At 37.3% G+C, this 21,158-nt stretch overlaps 1 protein-coding gene across 1 annotated transcript; it reads left to right on the top strand.

Annotated features, from left to right (window-relative positions):
• Window positions 1–3,577: 3,577 nt before the first annotated feature.
• LOC140152366 (DNA helicase B-like) lies at window positions 3,578–20,647 on the top strand. The gene is made up of 7 exons (XM_072174670.1): window positions 3,578–3,797; window positions 7,054–7,192; window positions 9,135–9,385; window positions 9,978–10,147; window positions 14,479–16,141; window positions 17,088–17,184; window positions 20,308–20,647. The coding sequence occupies exons 1-7, from the start codon at window positions 3,578–3,580 to the stop codon at window positions 20,543–20,545; spliced, it is 2,778 nt and encodes a 925-aa protein (XP_072030771.1). The 3' UTR covers window positions 20,546–20,647.
• The last annotated feature ends 511 nt before the right edge of the window (window positions 20,648–21,158 follow it).

Here is a 21,158-nt window from a genome sequence, read left to right as displayed (position 1 = left end):
CACTCTCTCTAATACTCCACCAGGCTGACCCATACTCTCTCTAATACCCCACCAAGCCTTCACTCTCTCTTATACTCCACCAGACACTCACTCGCTCTAAAACACCACCAGGCTGACCCCAACTCTCTCTAATACCCCACCCAGCCATCACTCTCTCTTATACTCCACCAGACACTCACTAGCTCTAAAATACCCCCAGATTGGCGCACACTCTCTCTAATACCTCACCAGTCCCTCACTCTCTCTTATAATCCACCAGACACTCACTCGCTCTAAAACACCACCAGGCTGGCCCAAACTCTCTCTAATACCCCACCAAGCCATCACTCTCTCTTATACTCCATCATACCCTCACTCTCTCTGAAACACCACCAGACTGGAGAATACCCCTTTAATCCCAAAACATTGTGTCCCTTTAAGCGGTTAACCTCTTAACCCCATTGTACGTCTTGACGTATATTTGAAGCCTTCATCATTGCAAATACAGGTAGCTACCAAAATGCTACCTATTGCGATACACTGTGTTAACCGGTCGTACCTATTTTGCTTTTTTAAAGCATATGAACTTTGACCTCTGGGGTTGCGGCTAGCATAGCATACTTCTAGGGTCATAGGCCATCATTGTACCAAGTATGAACCCTGAGGGCGCTATAGTAGTTGAGCTAGAGCTGTTTGAAATTTTACACATATTGCCCCTGTAGCCCATGACCTTTGACCTTTGGGGTCGGGGGGTGCCCTAGGATGTATCTAGGGGTCATGGGCCATCATTGTACCAAGTATGGGCCCAGGGGCTACTTTAGTTCCTGAGCTAGAGGGGTGCAAAGGACTGATCTTGAGAAGGAGAAGGAGAAGAAGGAGAAGCCGAAGACTAAACACAACAAATACAATATCTATGCCCCGTTACACGGGCATAGATAAGGAGAATCCGAAGACTAAACAGAACAAATACAATATCTATGCCCCGTTGCACGGGCATAGATAAGGAGAAGCCGAAGACTAAACACAACAAATACAATATCTATGCCCCGTTGCACGGGCATAGATAAGGAGAAGCCGAAGACTAAACACAACAAATACAATATCTATGCCACCGTTCCACGGGCATAGATAAGTAACACATGACTTATGTAGTATAGAAAGAGCTGATGAATCGGGATGAGATGCTAAATGCTACATGTAAGACTTTCCTAACACACGCACATTGAAATCTGCATTCGGCCTAATGCTGAGCTAATTAAAAAAAGGTAATAAAATACAGTAGGTCCGTAACGTGATGAGGCTACAATATAGCTTAACATTTTCTGATCGGGACTGATTTAGGGGGATTGCTACTACTAGAAAGAAAGAAAAAAATCGTCGTTACGAGGTGAATTGAAAATAGAGAAAATATAATGTAAAAGTAACACATGACTTATGTAGTATAGAAAGAGCTGATGAATCGGGATGATATGCTAAATGCTACATGTAAGACTTTCCTAACACACGCACATTGAAATCTGCATTCGGCCTAATGCTGAGCTAATTAAAAAAGGAAATAAAATACAGTAGGTCCGTAACGTGATGAGGCTACAATATAGCTTAACATTTTCTGATCGGGACTGATTTAGGGGGATTGCTACTACTAGAAAGAAGAAAAAAATTCCCCGCTATGTGAGAACTGAAAAGTATAGAGAAAATAATGTAAAACATGACTAGAGCTGATGAATCGGGATGAGATGCTAAATGCTATTCAGTACTGTAGGAAAAAAAACATGAAAAATCAAAATACAGGCCTACCCTACCCCCTTTTCTAACACGTGCGCATTAAAATATGCATTCGGTCTAATGCTGAGCTAATAAAAAAAGGTAATAAAAGGGAAATAGGCCTATAGTTATTTCCGGAACGTGATGAGTTTATAATATAGTTTAAAATTCTATGAACGGGATTGATGTACTAGATAGGCTAGAACAAAATTCGCAGCTACGTGATGAAATGAAAATATAGAGAAAATAATGTGAACATGACTAGTGCAGTAGACATGGATGATGCATGGGAATGGGATGCTAAATGCTATCTTCAGTAGATAGCAAAAAATATAAAAAATTATCAATTTTTAATACTTTGCAATAAAATTTGAGTTATGGCCTACACTGAGACGAATATACCTACAGGTAGGTATATTCGTCTCAGGGCCTACATAACTAATTTGGTGCACCAGAACGAAATTCAAATTTCACGATATCTTTGCTAAACGAATTAATCTGCAAGAAATATTTTGTACATAAACATTATGTAGCCAGAGGTTTCCAGTGATATAAAAATCTCAACTTTTTTTGAGAAAAGTGGGGGATGAGGCTGTGGATGATGAAATGCCCTTTTAAGCTGTTCCAGTTAAATTACATACCCATTGGCTGTTCCATTTAATTTACATACTCCCTCTGAAATAATGGCCCCAAAATAGCTGTTCCATTTGATTTACATACTCCCTCTGGAATAGATTTCCTCTAATCAATTGCATATTGTGAACTTCAATCTATCAAATTCAGGTTTGACGATCATGTGACAAATCGAATCTGTGACGGGTCATATTGATATCGATATCAATTAGGCTGTTCCAGTTAACTTACACACCCATTGTCCTTTGGCTGTTCCATTTAATTTACACACTCCCTCTGAAATAATGGCCCCAAAATAGCTGTTCCATTTAATTTTACATACTCCCTCTGAAATGGCTGTTCCATTTAATTTACATACCCCCTCTGGAATAGATTTACTCTAATCAAATGGCATGATATTGTGAACTTCAATCTATCAAATTCAGGTTTGGCGATCGTGTGACAAATCGAATCTGTGACGTCAATATTGATATCGATATCAATTAGGCTGTTCCAGTTAAATTACATACCCATTGACCATTGGCTGTTCCATTTAATTTACATACTCCCTTTGAAATGGCTGTTCCATTTCATTTACATACTCCCGCTTTAAATGGCTGTGTCATTTAATTTACATACATGTATTCCCTCTGGAATAGATTTCCCCTAATCAAATTGCACATTGTGAATTTCAATCTACCAAATTGCATAGCTTCACTGTGAATAAGGGAGAATTTGTTTTCCTTTTTTTTCTTTTCTTTTTTAAGAAATTTTATTTATTTTTATTATTATTTTTATTTTTATTTTTTAATTAAAATTTTTTTGTTTGTTTGTTTCTCATTTAATGTTGTAATTACTAGTATTTCCAGATAAAGTACAAGATAAACGTATAAACATTTCAGTTGAAAATCCCTAAGGTTAAATAAGAAATTAAATAAAAAGAAATGAATGCAAACCAGTCATTCAATACAAATTCTGCAATACATGTATTTCCATTAAAAGTCTGTTTGTTATCTCACGCAATTGAATAATAATAATAACCGTGTCCGATTGAACTGACATCAATTTTTTTCAGGAATATCTTGTTTTGTTAATTTTGTCTTCCGGGATGGAGGAAATGATTGCGTAATTTGTTTTCCTGCAAACCCGGAAGTTTGCAATGATCGCCTAAGTAATTGGACGACGGGCGTTCAATAACCGGTCCCATCGATCATTTGAAGCAATGGCGGGGATCAGAAAAGACGTTGACTCCGTTGGTCGCAAATTTCGAGGCTACATTTTTACTGATAAGTACAAGAATATAGAATCTATAACAGGTCAAGATGAAAAATTAAACGAACAAAATGATGAGGAAAAAAGAACTGCATTTGACGCGGAAGAAATGGAGGCTATGTTGAGTAGTGCAGTCAGTATTCCTGCAAAGAAACTGAAGAGTCAAACAGGTAAGCTTAAATTTTAAAAGTCATTGTTCATTTGATCAAAAAGTCTATCCTCAATCCAGGCCACTGGCCACTGATAATCGACGTTGGAATGGATATGAGGATAGAACTTGGAGCTGTCTCAAAACGTGTCGGAGTCAGTGAAGCATGACACCATGTAAAGCAATAGAAATTCAAAAAGTAAACCACGCTGATCACGACGGGTATTCTATAGCTTCCGAGAAAGTTGCTCAAGTGACACTGAATTATCAGCATGGTTAATCTCATAAAAATGAGCAAACTTTGCTCTGAAGATAGAGATAAATCATCAAAATAAATTTCAGAAGCATTATTAAACTTCACTTTAAATACGTTTGAAAATTGGTGATGATTGAGTGACTGAAGTACCGTAGCTCTCTATCCACACAGTATAGATTTCTTGATTGTTCATTTATTGATATCAGTGTGTAATATACTCAGCGAGCCCTGCTGCTTGTTCACATCAGGGTTTAAGGGAAGATAATGAATGTACTAATGAGTACAACAAATTGTTGCCAGTTTGAAAGTCAATTCCCTGCACACGTACAATATAATGAAAACTCAAGTATGGTAGTCTTAATTTCTATGGATGGTGTCATTCCTATCACATCTTGTCGTGGTTGAGTCATCAAGCTTTACTTTCTCCAACTGTTTACCTCATCAATTTTTAAAACATGTCAATCAAATCTGTGACTTTATTGAAACACAAATTAAAAACAAAAATCAATGATTATTCTGAACCAAAAACTTATTTGGAGTATTGGTAGATAAATGTGGCAATACATTCTTACAACAATAATACCAATACGGCTCCATTCATGCTGAGATTTTATTCTTCTACCATTTGAATGAATTGAACAGGTTTATTATAGGCCTATGTCTGTGCTTGATTGACATTGGGTTATAATTATCATTATTGAACTTATTGAAGTGAAGTGACAATCACATCTTTTGTGCATCAATGCATGATTGAGCACTTCCTGTGCTTCAGTACTGATTCAGCAGGCCCGTAGCCAGGGGGTTCGAGGGGTTCGATCGAACCCCCTAAAATTTTGACACAAAAAAAGGAGAACATGGGAAATGTGGTTGAAATGACCATTTTAGCACAAAATTTTTTATTTTTCTCGCGCTTCGCGCGAATTTTCCTATTACTTTTAGGCTCAGATTAGCGGGACGATTTGAAAAATCCCCCGACGCCCAGTTTATGTAGGCCTATGACTTAATTTAATGCTATAAATACAGCAGAGTCATTGTTTGCCTCTTTGTCTCATCTAGATTTGAAGATTAAAAAAAATATTTGGTGTGCAAAAAAACGATAACCGAGAAAGCTTAGTTCAGAGATGAAGGGAGTGATATAACATAGGAAAATAAGATAATTGATATTATTTGTGATGAAATAACGCACCTGATTAGCAATTTTTTCTTGTTTTAATCGAGCTAATTTTGCTATAATATATCCATTATATTCCTGATAATAATGTAAAAATAATGCACCAAATGCCTTCAATTGGGACCTCATTTTTCAAAATTCTTCCAATTCTGAGGGGGCACATCCCCCTCAGACACCCCCAGCGCCTGATTTGCAACTTTTTCTTGTTTTAACCGCGCTAATTAGCGTCTTTGCTGTAATATATTGAACCAATATGTTGATAATAATGTAAAAATGGTGCACCATGCCTTCCAGTGGGTCTACATTTTTCAGCTCTGATCCCCCGTATGCCTGATTTGCAACTTTTTCTTGTTTTAACCGTGCTAATTTGCCTCTTTGCAATAATAAATTGAAACCATATATTTCTGATAATAATGTAAAAATTGTGCACCAAATGCCTTCAATTGGGACTTCATTTGTCAAAATTCTCCCATTTCTGAAGGGGGAACATCCCCCTCAGACACCCTCTGCGCCATACCATGTTCATGCAAGCGCGATACTCCCTTGTGGCCATTACTCATCAGTTATACCTAACAGAAATCTGCAAAAACGAACCCCCTAACTCGGAGGGCTGGCTACGGGCCTGTTCAGCTAGACAATAAGCCCTTTTCGCAATTCCAGAATCATGATGCATTATGGGTAATATTTGCCGATTTTTGGAGATAAACACAAGGAGGCTGCAGTGTGTTTGCAATGGCGACGAACTTTGCACTTCCTTCAAAAACATTTTCTTGTAAAACGTTTTTTATTCATTCCTACATATATGTTAGTATTTCCTGTGAAATATTGTGAAAGAATGAAGACCAAACTGTCAGCGAAATTCCAGTACAAAACTACAAAACGTTTTTATGCAAACGTCAAAGTTCACCCCATTGAAAATGTACAGTAGCCTCATCGTGTTTATCTCCAATTCAATCCGCAAATATTACCCATAATGCACCATGAATGATCTGAAATTGCGAACGGGCTTATACCATCACAATGCATGTAGTGGTACTGTACCATAAACTGTGGCTACTCTGCAGTCTGGCCACCACAAGGCTATTTCAGCCACTGAAAAAAGATTTGTAAACAGCAACTATTTACTTTTATTTTCTAAGTATGGTTATAGGCCCTTGTTGTTCTAGTTTACCATGCAGTATATCAACATGATTGAAAGGGTACACTGGACTCTACAGGAATTTTTGTTATTTTTTACACCTGGAACATGCAAAAAAAAACTTCCAAAAATTTGGTCTGGCCTGCCCATAAAAAGTCGGAATGCCATGGTTGCATACCTTATCTGTTACTAATAGTATTTAAACTAAAATGATTAGATCAACTAATGTCTTGGTTCAGTGATTTCCATTTCCATAGCCAAAAATGATAATTCGGCCACCTGAAAATTATGATATCTGAGGGGCTATTTCAAACGGATTTATATTGGAAATCTGGGAGTTTCTACATGTAGTTTGATAAACCACAAAGACATAGCAATTTTGCAATTGTGACCATAGTATTAGTATTTGTATTATTATTGGGGCTATTTCGGCCACCTATTTTATATAGTGCGGCCGAAATAGCCCCAAAGGTGGGGTTATTTTGGCCCCCCATTTATCAAAAGAAAACAATACAAGATATGATAGCAATATTTTTCCCAAAGATAAAAATTCATGGTTAAGGGGCTAAAGGTGCTAACAAAAAATGCAACTTGCAGAAAGAAAACATGCTAAGTAGCCCCGGTTGACCAATGTATATAGCAGCAATGCATCTCAACACTGCTGAAGTATACTTTGAATTCCTTTTCTTGTTTTCTTCTTGATTTGTATATAGTTTGCATCAAAAGTCTCGAGAATGGAGAAAAGCGTTATGTTGAAGGTGAATTCATGTACACTCAGCCATGGTGGGAAGTGACTGTAGAAACAGAACCTGCTTATGGAAGAAACAAATGCATAGGGAAACCTGTGTACAGGTAGGGCTATAAACACTATGGACTACAATGGCCTCATCTCATCCCAATGGCATAGTTCAATAACCTCAATTAAAGACTCATAGTGCAAAATTTGACCTCAAGTTGCAGAGTATGAGTTTTTGTACCCAAATTTTCTAAGGTACATTCAATGAATGTACGAATGTATTGGGATTAAAGAACTAGGTGCCCTGATAGATGAACATGTTGTGGATCCCTGTGAAATAAAACATTATAGGACATACTAATTCAATATGTCCCTGCAAGCATAAGTAATTAAAATGTACAGCTTGAATGGTTTTCACTCTTTTTTGAATGTGGCTACAATATGTGACCTGCTCTGACAAAACCAGGAACAAGTCACATTTTTGACATTTCATGATTTTGATAAAATTGTAATCACTAAACCATAAACTTTAGAATGATACCAAAATTATATAAATACCATCAATACTTTTCAAGATATGGATAATTTTGTACATGTACCTTGATATTTTTGCCAAATTGCTATTCTGAGTAATGGGCCAATTAGTTTCCTGCCTTTCACATGATTGAATAGGGATTATCATAGTTCAAATGTTATTTATTGATTAAATAAAGCTTTTTTTAATAAGTACTTTCAATAATTTGAAAGTCCACTTAGTCCATAGTCAAATACCATGAAATTAGGAATTCAAATTTTTTTTTATGGGGATGTCATCTTTAAAGGCCTATTACTCAAAAACATGTCTGGTGACTTGTTCCAGGTTTTGTTGAAGCTGGTCACATAATGTTATAGGCTAAAAATTCCTACCTCTTGAGTAGCATTGGGTACGATAGTCCAGTGGTTACACCTCATGCCTATCAAGCATGGAAACCAAGTTCAAACCTTGGCAGGAGAATATTTGTTATTTTTTTTTCCTATCCATCTTTAACCCAAAATTGTTTATTTTCATGTGAACATTTACATACAGGGTGTATCAAATTGATTGGTACCCATCAATTTTGATGTTTATTGAAAAGCCTGTGCCTTTTATACAACATTGGATACTCTTGAAATGTCCAGAATGTATAGTTTCTTACTTAAATTGTTTTACAATTAATCTACAAAATATTTGGATATTATGTTGAATTTTGATGTGTCAGACTCATCCATTTATTCCATTATCAATGTAAGCTTGGGTACCAATCATTTTGATACAGCTTGTATTGCATTGGGAAGTATTTTCTTTATTTTGTGCCCCTTTTTCTGAAACAATACTGTGTAAGAGCCCGGGGGGCACTTCCATAACAGATATGCATCATGTGCCTCGGGATAGACCCCCTTTTTCAAACTGGCTTGTACCCAATGACCCCCTTTTTTGTGTTATGGTCCTACCTATTACCCAATGACCCCCTTAAAAATGTACTCAATGACCCCCTTTTTTCTATTTCCTGCTACCCAATGACCCCCCTTTTTAATTCCCAAATTTAGGTGGCATTTGTGTTCTCCTCCAGAAATAATGAGATTTCTCAAATTTCCAAGGTGGCCAAGTTGTTTTTTCGCAGTTTGGCACTTACAAATGTATTTATATGTACTTAATGATATTCTTTTGGCAATCCTGTACCCAATGACTCCCATTTTACAATTTGTTACCCCAATGACCATCGTTTTTTAAAAGTTTAATACCGAATGACCCCATTTTTTTTAGGTTGTGTACTGAATGACCCCATATTTTTGTAATTGTACATTTGACCTGAATGCCCCCTACTTTTAACATGGCCGAGGCACATCCCTGCCATTTCAGATAGGGAGTGCCCCCCCCCGGGTGTAAGAGGCAAAAACAAATGTCGAAAACAAATATTGCGTTTAACGGCTGGCAGTGTTACTGTCGCATATCTGTTTTTGGCTGTTGCTGCATGGATATGAAGTGGGCCACCATCGTCTGCTAAATAGTATAACATTTTTTATCTCCCAAACCAACAGGATACGTTCAGACAACAAACTGGATCACAGTGAAGATGGCTCAGTGATGGCTATATTTTTGAACGAATGTAAAATTCACAAGCGAAAAAAGAGGAGAGATTTCTTGAGGTATCTGAGAGAGGAAGCCAAGAGGAGAGATGAGATAGTCAATTTTACTCTGCTCTGTGATGTGATTGAATCATGTGAGGAAGTGGAGCAGAAGAACAAGAAATCATTGTGCAAATATGTGAAGAGAAAACTTTTGAAGTCTGGTAAGGTACTTTATTGTTGCAGGCACTTTTGTAAAATAATAAATTCCTTAAAATATATCAAATTAATAGTGGTTGTTGAGTTCAAGAAGGTTATACCAACATTACTTTTAAAATTAACCTTTTCAATTTGTAATAAACAGGATTGGAAAGCAATTATGATTTGATTGATTGAATCAGATTGATTGCATTCATTCATTCATTCATTCATTCATTCATTCATTCATTCATTAGATTTATTGAATTTATTCGTATTAACAGCATTAAAAGATGACAATTTCACTATTGCACAGAATTTCAATTTTATACATTGTGAAAATGTATAGAAAACCATCTTTTTAAGTTTTAAATTTTGAGTTTTAAAATAAATAATATTACATTTCAAAACACACATGTTAAGGATCCCCATGAAAATGATAATAAGCAAGTTATTTCTAACAGGGTTATTTTCTTAACGATTTGTATGCATGGTCATGTTATTAAACATACAACATGATGCTGCTATTTTTTTCTATTTTTCATGATATGAATATTTCAGAGCGAGAAAGCATGTAAAATATTTTTTGTTGTTCTTTGTACTTTATCATTTTGACAGTTCACTACAGGGTTATGGTTAATGCCATGAAATGCCCAACTCTGATGGAAAAGCTGCCACTACTTCTACCCAATAAATTACCATCATTGCTAGAAAGGTGTTCACTCAGCAAGTTGTTGAAGTTGGATGGAATCTTGAAAAGTAGACCGTATCTCTTTGGATTCCAAACCGTAAGTTGCAGAAACTAAGTGTGGATAAGGCCAAAAAAAAAGGCTTTTATCTAACACACGCGTCACGTCACGTCGCGTCGCGTCACGTCGCGTCACGTTGAAATGTTATCAAAAGTTCATAATAAATTATTAACTCCGCAATTACCCTTATCTCCCTACGTGATAAATAGTCCGTGAAATAGTCCATGGAATTCCAGCTTTTCATCAATGCCGCAAAGCACAGCAAAGCTTCAATGAATAAAATAATCGGGATTGCTGGAACTACTTTTAAACCACAGCCCGTATCCTAGTTTAGTGTAGCCTCTTTTGCAGGCGGTGCGTTTCGCTTTTCTCAAACTATGAGTGTGATAAAAACACGAGTAGCCTGCGACGGAGGCTACGTACAGTGCGCACACCACTAAATAATGCTCCCACTGAAACACACGTGAAAATGGCCTATCAAAACAAAATAAGCTACCTCATTCGCGTGTTTCAGACTTATAAAACACGTTAGCCATTTTTGCAGAATCTGTGAGGTATATGATGCGGTATTATTTGGTCTTCTTTGATGGCGGTGTAAATAGCTGGTCATATAATTCGCAGTAGGGATATTTGCTCTCGTCTCGGTTGTCTTTTGCTCCCTTTTGCATTTGGCAACAAATGTTGCCAAATGCTTTCTTTCACCCGCATTTCTTTCTTCTGGCAACATTTCAAATCGCTATAACATCCACATACTAAGTTGGATTTTAACCAAACTTGGTCAGAATGACCACTGACCACTCCCATTTATGGTTTGTACCCCAATTTGACCTTTGACCTTGATTATATAGTTGAAAATGTGATTTTTTTCACACAAAAATACTAAGGCTTCTAGACGATTAAGCCGATTTCCACCAAAATATTTTAGAAGAAGCCCCTACTCATGCTTCATATAGGATGTACACAAATAAGGGGTCAAAGGTGATTTTTCTTCTATCTGGCAACATTTCAAAATGAGTCTAGCACCGTATACTACATCGGATTTTGACCAGGCTTGGTCACAATAATCACTGACCACCCCCATTAATGTTGTGTGACCATGACCCTAATTTGACCTTTGACCTACTCATCGTGGTTTAAAGCTGGTAGGACCTACATTTGTATAGGCCAAGTAAAATTAATAAGGAATATTTTTTCATACAAATACAAGTAAATATTTTGCCATAGAAAAAAGTCATTTTTTAAATAAATGATCGTGTCTGGAAATTCATGGAAGGTAAAATCGCGAATCTGTTTGCCCTTTTACGTGCATAATTTCGATGGGGCTTATTTGGTGGTGTGCGGCCGTCAGCAATCGCCACGCCGATAACCATTTCACTGTGGGCCTGGGATAATGACGGGTTCGGCGCGGAAACACCCGGGAAAAACTAAACGAAATCGTGAACTGAATTCGTATGACTTGTTTGTAACTTTTAAGAAGATATCAACGTGACGTGACGCGACGCGACGTGACGTGACGTGACGTGACGCGACGCGTGTGTTAGACAAAAAAAAAAAAAAACATGTTTGTTTCCTGTAGCAGGTCCAAAAAGTCAAATGCGTTTTGTTTTTTTAATCCATATCTTGAAATGGAAAAAAAAACCTTTTTCGCTGCAAATTGGAATGGGAATTTACAGTGGGTTTCTCTGACACACACAAAAAATCATATTTCTTCATATTCAAGAATATTTATATTGTTTATTTGTGTTGTAATGTGTATATGTTTACTCCAGTAGTGTTTTATATTATTTTTTTGCGATTTTTCTGTTTTATTTTTTTCGTTTTTTTCTTTGTAAGTGAAAAAAAATTCAAATGCGCACATAAGCCGTCAAAAACGAAATGCGCGCACTACAGGAAACAAACTTTTTTTTTGCCTAATGCAAGTAAATATAGTATGTAAATGTGATACGCAGTAGTTGCGTATAAAATGAATGTGGGAATTTATATAGCTAGCATCTATTCTAAGATTTAGGGGCTCATTCATAGGATTGAGGGCATGATCGCTGTTTATGCCCGAGGCGTGAGCCAAGGGCATAAACAGTGATCATGCCCGAAATCCTATGAATGAACCCCGTTCATACATACCCAACATTCTTAGCAAGTCAATACAGATGAAAATAATAAGGGTTTACAAGTTTAAATAACATTTCCATATCGTTTTCCTTCATAAATTGGAAGAAAATGAGTAGGCCTACTTGCAGGAAGCAGCTCGGCTCATGAGGTCAACGGCCGTAAGTCAACGCAGCGTGATACGCGTCATCTTTTGCGCCCGCGTGAGATGGGCGCGGTGACATGCTTGGCGTGTACGCATAACACTAGCAAATCGTGGATCGTGTTAATTGGGTTCCAACGCTGCGTGACGCAGCTTGTTTATGCCCTGCGTACTGGTCATAAACGGTATTTATGACCAGCAAAAAAGGGCGCAAATCCAATCAGAAACGTCGTTATATCGTGAGTATGTATGAACTTAAATTTAATTAGAGGCTAATATTTGCGCTTCGGATATTTGGAGGGCATTGTGAAAAGTCGAAACATTTTACCTTTGGAACCGAGGAATATCCCTAGGATATTCCGAGGTCTGAAGTAAAATGTTTAGATTTTTCACAATGCCTGACACATTACCGATGCAAAATTATTAACCTCATTGATAACCGTCACTTTCTTCTCTTCACTTTTCAAAAATAACACAAAAAGTTTGTAAAAATAAAAAAAATTTAATTTTTTTTTCCAAAAATCGAAACAGGCTAAAACAAGATGGCCAATAACAGAAGTGCGAATCACAATCTGTGCAAATAAGGTGGGGCACAATCCAAATACGGTGGCCATGGCGCGAGCAGTTTGTTCAATGCACAACACAGCGTGTAAGTAAGGAGGTTACTAATATTTACGTTGGAACAATTACTTATTTTGCCGTCAATTGTGAGATCTATATACCTCTATTTGCATTCACGTTTTTACAAATAATGAAATATGATTGGATCTCACGCATCGGGTATATTCATGAGGTTATGAATGGATATCAAAGCGCTTTGCATTGATTCCGCTGCCACTAAAGTCTTATTCAGATTTCATTTGACAGCTTAATCATCGCGTATACGCGCGCGACGTCAAGCGTGTGCATTGGACCTTGTGCAAATAATACGCGCTGGACGGCTAGTAGTACGCTTAATTTGTAAAAGGGAATCTGAATAAGACTTTATGTATATCACACTATGACTATTTGGCTGCCAACAATATTGGCATCTGTATGCATACCCCATATTTACAGCTCCCTATGTTACAACTGGGTGGAGTTAAACAAGCGATCTAAAGTGTCTTGCTGAAGGAAGGAAGGAAGGACACAAAACATTAGTCCTGATGTAACTTGAAACCCACAACCTTGTGTTCATGGGTCAAGCTCCCTAACCGATAGACCATTGTATACCCTTGAATAGATGTGTAGGTAGTACACCAGGCACAAAAAGAAACTCATCAGTTATATTCATCCTTGCTGTTCAATAACTTGATAATTTTGGATTATTCTGAAATATACATTTTGTTAATTGGACTTTGCTTTCTCATGTGACACCCTGTTCGTGAAAAACGAACAAGAATTGACCAAGATATGCGCCTCCAAAAGCCTCAAACCTCAAAATCAAAAGTTGCATTTTCAACGATTTTCAATGGGAACGCATCGTTGTATTGCACACAAGCACCACGGGCCAATCAATAAAGCACACAGTGTAACAGGCACAATTGAATCGTTAAAATTGCAACTTTTCATTTTGGGGTTTGAGAGTTTGAGGCGCATATCTTGGTCAATTCTTGCTCAATGTTCACGAACAGGGTGTCAAATGAGAAAGAAAAGTCCAATTAACAAAATGTATATTTTAGAATAATCCAAAATTATCAAGTTATTGAACAGCAAGGATGAATATAACTGACGAGTTTCTTTTTGTGCCTGGTGTATATGGATTGTATCAAAAATGATCTAAGGAAAATATTGTTGAAAATACAGAACGATCTACAGTGGGAATTCCAATTGAATGAACGCAGCTTTCAACAGCAGTATTCGATCCAACCGTGATCATATTTTGCATATTTTAAACTACAACACGAACGCACAACCTTGGATACGATACTAACCAATCACGAGTGCGTTGGCATGGTTTGATTTACTTCCGCGTTACCCACGCACAATCGCATACGCTGGCGTACATCACGCAGTATATTAAAAAAAACATCTCGCTATGTCAGGCTCTGTTCATTCAATTGAAATTTCTACTGTAGATGTGTGCCAACATCCTCAACAAAATTAACATTATTTTGATATTTTTCATTTGTAACGCTTACAGGCACTACGTAGAGAAACAGGTTTGCTGCTTTCAGAGGTAACATACAAAACGTTTGAAGAAGCAGGACTTTTGCAAGATATGCAAAAGCACATTAAGGATGCATTGTTTGTCTATGCTGCATTGAAGGAGAAAAGTAAAAAATATGGTGATACATATAGATGGCAAAGCAGACTCAAATATTTTGTTGAGGAGAAGAAAGAATACTATGTAGCAGACTTTAAGAGAGTATGGAACTTTCTGGAAAAAATTGTGAAAGTTATTTTCCTGGATAAACCCGAAATCTTTCCTGATAATATCTGGAGAAGTGACAACAGACTATTTTTGCTCAAATATTACTATGCTGAAAAGGGTATCGCAGAAAATGTGATGGAAATCATGAATTCAGAGCAAAACTTGAAGAAATGTGGCCACTGTGAGTATTGCAGTGTTAGAGCGAGTGACATGGATACTGTTGATGGATCAGAACAAGGTCAGGAGGAGGATGTTGAGATGGTGGAATGTCTTGATGAGGAAACCACAAGAGGGTGTATCAGCAATGCAGAACAGCCCTTTGCATGGAGTGATGATGATGATTTTGAAGAATGTCCAAAACGTAAGCCATCTGGATTGAAAATGACTCCAAAGAAGAAAGACAAATGTGAAGATAGAAAACGTAAGCTGCCAGTATCGAAAATTACCGCAAAGAAGAAAGACAAATGTGATAATACCAAGCACAAGCCGTCAGTGTTGAAAATGACTCCACCCAAGAAGAATGACAAATGTGACGATACAAAGCATAAGCCCCCAATGTCGAAAATGACTCCCTTAAAGAAAGACAAATGTGATGATGGTGATATCAAGTGTAAGCCCTCAACGTCAAAAATGGCTCCAAAGAAGAATGACAAATGTGAGGATATCAAGTGTCAGCCCTCAACGTCAAAAATGACTCCAAAGAAAAATGACAAATGTGATGATACCGCTTTACCATCAAAAGAAGGCGACATGCCTGAAAACATTGAAAAAGAATTGTTAGAAAGACAAGCAGAAAGAGACCAGTTGGCATTTGGGAATGACAAAGATCAGCACGCTGCTGCTAAAAGTATACGTGAGAATCCTTTCACTCTCATCATAGGCAGGGGTGGGTGCGGCAAAACACATGTAGTGTGTCACATGATGAAAGAGTTCTGTGGAGCCTCAATTGTAATGGCTGCTCCGACAGGAAAGGCTGCCTCCAATCTGAGAAAGGCATTTGAAGGTGAAAAGCAACTGAATGGTAGGGATATTAAAGCTAAGACACTTCATCAGGTTCTCTACACAAGAGCTTTGGCTCGTCACACAAATACACCATGGGAATTTAGAAACACTGAAATCCTTGTGGTAGATGAATGTTCTATGGTGGAAGTGGTTCTCCTGTCACAGGTCCTCCAAGCCTTGATGAGGTCTGGCAAACTGAAGAAACTCATCCTTATGGGTGACTATCGGCAGCTTCCAGCGGTCGACGCAGGAAATCTGCTGGAAGACCTCTACGGTTACTTCAAACAACAAGCTGATGTTTGTATAGAGCTGAAGACCAACCACAGGGCAGAATCGCAGCATATTAATAACTGCGCCATTAGGATTTCTAACCAGGAGATGCCAGACTTGAAGGATAAGACATTCAGGCTCATCAAATTATCGGACAAAGGTACAGTTTCTTTATAGCTTTATTCCACTTGAAAAACTATGTTTTGAAGTATTTTTTTCATCTACATACATAAAATATATGTAAAGGTACAAGATTGCTGTTTAGAATTCCTTTCTGTTTTTTGCCTAAGAGGAAGAAAAGCAGATAGGAAGGAAGAAGATGCAGAAAGGTTGTATTCTCTGCTCCGGTTTTGAACCCAGTCTAGAACCCGGTCTAGTAGCTTTAGGTTTCAAAGGTGGAACAATTTATTGTGAAGTGTCAATGACTTACTGAAAACAAAGTCAATGTTAACACACAGTGTCTTAAATTGGAAAAATCGTCCTTCTTTTAATCTTCCAGCTTGAATGGGGAATTAGCATTGGCTGACAATAAAAAACACTCAAAAGTTGGACCAAAACACTCAAAAGTAAGACCAAAATAAGCTGAACCACTCAAAAACTAGCTCAAAGTAAGACCAATTCAAGCCAAATTTACTGAATCCACTTCACTTGAGTGCCCTCTTGAGTGAAGTACTTCTTCCTATTGTGACTGTATTGACTGATCCAACATTCAAGTGCATTCATCCAACTTTGAGCTTATTTTGGTCTTAATTTGAGCTTGCTTTGGTCCTTCTTTTGAGTGTGTTCTATTGTCAGCCACACCTAATTCCCCATTCAACCAGGGTATTAAAAGAAGGACGATTTTTCCAATTTAAGACATTTGGAGTTTCCAGTGTAATTAGTCCATTCATTTGTTAGGAAGTAGAGACTTAAATGGATGTTTCCATTTCACTGAAAGTTGACCAGAAGGGTTCTCAAACAGTGGCTCAAGATATGATTAATATTAAAGGTATTGATAATGATACGAATTGTCAATTTATGTTTCTATCTTTTGTATACGGAAATACGATTGTATTATTATTATTATTATTATTCCTACTTATACAATATTTAATTTGTCTTTTCAGCAACTCATACCAAGAAGAACAATTTTTTGAAGAAGCTGATTCAAAAGGAACCAGATCTGCAAGATGATCACAAATCCCAGTTTGTCTCTTTCAAAAAGTAAGTCATAAATTCTGGGTAGACATACCCTAAACATACTGAGGGGGTATCAAAAAGTTTTAGAAATGCGCCAGAAGTAAAGAGCTATATCAATGAAATTTTGTCAGTGCAATCACTGGTCCTTATGTACACTATGGTGCAAAAATGGTCTCATAAGTATGTTTACTTTTTTACAGGCGATGCTAGATGCTAATAACCTGCTGCCCCAGTTACTGCGCATAAACTGCAAGATTGAGGAAATTGAGGCAAGCAGTGTTATTAAGATCCTGCATTTTGAAGGGTTGCAGTGCCTAGAAAATCGATGATGAAATGAAAGTTATCTTCGGTGGTGATTGTTATATTGTCACTGTTGCTTTTTGGAAAATGAATTTTTATTTCATCACAGATTGGGCACGGTAACCCTTAAAATGGAACTTAATCATGCTACATGTCTCAATTTTCTCCATTTTGCTGGTTATGCGGTTACATAGGCAGGTACTGACATCTAGCGCCTGTAAAAAAAAGTAAACATTCTTATGAGACCATTTTTGCATCATAGTGTACATAAGGACCAGTTATTGCACTGACAAAATTTCATTGATATAGCTCTTTCACTTCTGGGCGATTTCTAAAACTTTTTGATACCCCCGTACACACCCGTACTTGTAAAACGTGTGAATCGGGGACATCTGTGTTAGCCATCCACCTAGGACTAACCGCGGCTATATGCTATGTTGCTATGCATGTGTGGATATGTCCCCACTTTGTTGGGTAAAAAAATCATGTGTGTGTATCCCATATTTGTATATGTCTGATTCTGTACTGTGCAATAGGGGATTAGGGGGTTATATACATGTAGCCCCATTAGCATTAGTAAGAAATTGGAGATATCTGGCATATCCCCAGTTTATCGGGACGGAACACAAATGTATCCCTGTTTCACACATTTTACAAACGCACCCACCCACATACACCCCTACATGTATTCGTTGGGACTTAACCTATTGGAGAATAGTCTGTATTAGTCTATGAACGCAACAAGTCTTCCTCATTAAAGGGCCCAACATTCAACACCATTCACAGCCAGCCCTCGAATTAACCCATGGCACCCAAGGCATTTTGCCGTGGGTGCCCACCCCCACTGCCGTAATGCCCTCAAAATATGTCCTTTACCCAAGGCAGTCACTTGCCGTGCCCTCTAATGAAGTTGCTGTCTGTGCCCCAGCCCTGCCCCTTCATTATAAAATCCCGGTGGGTTCAGTCTTCACTGACAATGTGTACGCATGATGGTTCCAATTAGGGGTACTTTTCAAGAAATGTCCATGCGAATTTTCAAGGACAAAATTGTTCATGATTGTCCAAATTAGGGGTGTTTTGGAGCAAAATTGTCCTTGAAATGAAAAATAGGGTGTATTTCTAGGACTTTCGTCCATGTTTTACCGCTACAGTTTTTGTTTTTTGTATTTTTTCTGTCCGTTTTTTAGTAGTTCCACACAAAAATTGATAGGGTATATTTTCCGATAAAATTGTCCTCATTTCCCGTGAAATAGGGGGAAAATTCAAAAGCGTCCTTGAAATGGTAAAAATAGGGGTATTTATTTTGGGAAAATGTCCTCGATTCCTCGTGATAAGGGGGTGAAATGAAAATGCGTCCTTGAAATGATAAAAATAGGGGAGGTATTTGGGGGCAAATTTTCCTTGATTTCACGCATAAAATAGGGGTAAAATTGCTGCAAATGTCCTCGATTCCCCGTGAAATAGGGGTCATTTTCAAATCCTGGAACGGTCATACGTCCTACCTTTAAATACAAACTAAACCCACCGGGTATAAAATCATCTATCTATGTTTGTGTGTGTTTTCTTCACTTTTGAGAAATTGCCTTGGTGCCCTTCTCAAATTTTCAACAGTTGCCATGATGCCCTCTTGAAATATTACAAACTGCCCTACTGCCTTGCCTTTTAAGTGAAAATCCAAGGCAATTTTCAACTTGCCCTAAAAAAGTTGCCGTGCCCCTTCAGATCCTTAATTCGAGGGCTGTTCACAGCAGGAGAAATGTAATTTGGTTCACCTCAAGTTGGTGGTGACATATGTGCATATTTCGCTGGCTGCAATAGTGAATTGCTCACATAAAGTTAATCACGCAGTGTTCACTCATGCGTACAAGAGCGCTTTATTGACATGCTTGCGGTGCACTACAGCGTAAAAGCGTCACTACCGAACTTGAAGCGAACTAAATTATAGACAGACTGTATTTCATATTTGAACATTCTTAGTATGTTTGACCCTTTGTTTGAAGGTCAGGTAGACTTGCTCTTACTTTTCACATACTTTAACGGATCTGGAATGAGAGTTTTGAGCGTTTCGACAGTATTTTTTGTGGGACATAAGAGCACATCAGACATATCGAATTGCATTCTGAATACGAAGAATGTCTTTCTGATATCAAATAATTTTTTGAAATTCACGATTTAATACAAATTTTATGACAAATTATTAAAATTTGACATTTTTCACATTTTTGATATATAACAGTCCTCAAAGTAAATTTTATAAATATAAATCTAATGACATATTCTTAAAATGTATGTTGCTGAGAGGAAAAGCCGATGATCAATTGAAAATTTTGACCTTTCATATTGAAGATATGGATTTTTTTCCAAAAAGACCTAATTTATTTTGGTGGTTTGGGAAAAAATCCATATGTTCAATACGAAAGGTCAAAATTTTCAATTGATTGTCGGCTTTTCATCCCACCTACATACACTTCAAGTATAAATCATCAGATTTATAAAGTTTACTTTGAGTACTGTTAAATATCAAAAATATCAATTTTTAATCATTTGCCATAAAATGTGTATTACATTGCAAATTTCACAAAATCAAAATTATTTGATATCAGAAGGACATTCTTCGTATTCAGAATGTCTGATATGCTCTAATGTCCCACAATAAATATTGTCCAAACGTTCATACCCACCCCTTAAGACCTGAGGTCATTTTAGGTAGGGAATGAGTCTTACTAATGTCATTTTTAGGCAAGTTTAGAGTAATGGATATCTTGGTATTTCTTCCATGTTGATGTATTGATAACTAATATAAATAAAAACGATACATCCTTTGTTTTCATAATTATATTCTTATAGGGACGATTGCAAGGAGCTGAATGAGTGGTGCTGCCCTATCTATGCTAAACATTACCACAAAATGCACGACGATGACAATAAGCTGAATTTCCAGGCAGGTGACAAAATCTGCCCCGGACGAAATGCCAACGTCACAGACATTGAAAAGAAACAGGCATATGATGATGAGAAGCAGGCGGAGAAAAGAGAGAAGGAAAAAACCAAAACTTGTTTTCAAGAAAAAAGGAAAGAAAGATGAAGATAAACAAGATGAGTCAGAGGGATCATCTGGAGAAGATGTTGATGATGATGATGATCATGAAGAAGAGAAAGAATCACCTCCATATCTGAGACGTATATGTAATGGTGAAATATTCTTCATTAAGGAGGTAAGTTGTACTTTGTGAAAACTGGTATGGAAATTGGGAGAAAAATTTCTAATGTTTGAACAGGATATTGTATTGGGAGTTAGTTACCGATTATTGAAAAAAACTGTTGTGTAATTTGGAATTCAACAACTCCTCCTATACCGTTGTTAATCCGTGATGAATCCACACTTTTACTGTAGCGTATACGCGAACGCGAGCGAGGTTACGCGAGAGCGCGTAAGATTCGTCATGCCTGGAACCTTTGTGCATATGTAAGCTTACAAGTTGAATTCAGTATTTTCAGATAGCGGCTAAATTTTGCTGTTTTATTCTGTAGTTTTATTGATGATATTAACAGAGAAATCATCGAAGTTTTTGTAAGGCTTACTGACAATGGTTAACTGACATTTCCCGTGAAATAATCGTGAATTATACGATCTTTAGCTTCTTTTCGTTGTTGAAAGGATTCAATCATGTTTCACCGTTGTTCATCACCGTTTAACA

The sequence above is a fragment of the Amphiura filiformis genome, chromosome 5 (assembly GCF_039555335.1).
Source record: "Amphiura filiformis chromosome 5, Afil_fr2py, whole genome shotgun sequence".
In the NCBI taxonomy this organism is placed as follows: domain Eukaryota; kingdom Metazoa; phylum Echinodermata; class Ophiuroidea; order Amphilepidida; family Amphiuridae; genus Amphiura; species Amphiura filiformis.
This window is presented reverse-complemented; position numbering and strand designations above follow the sequence as displayed.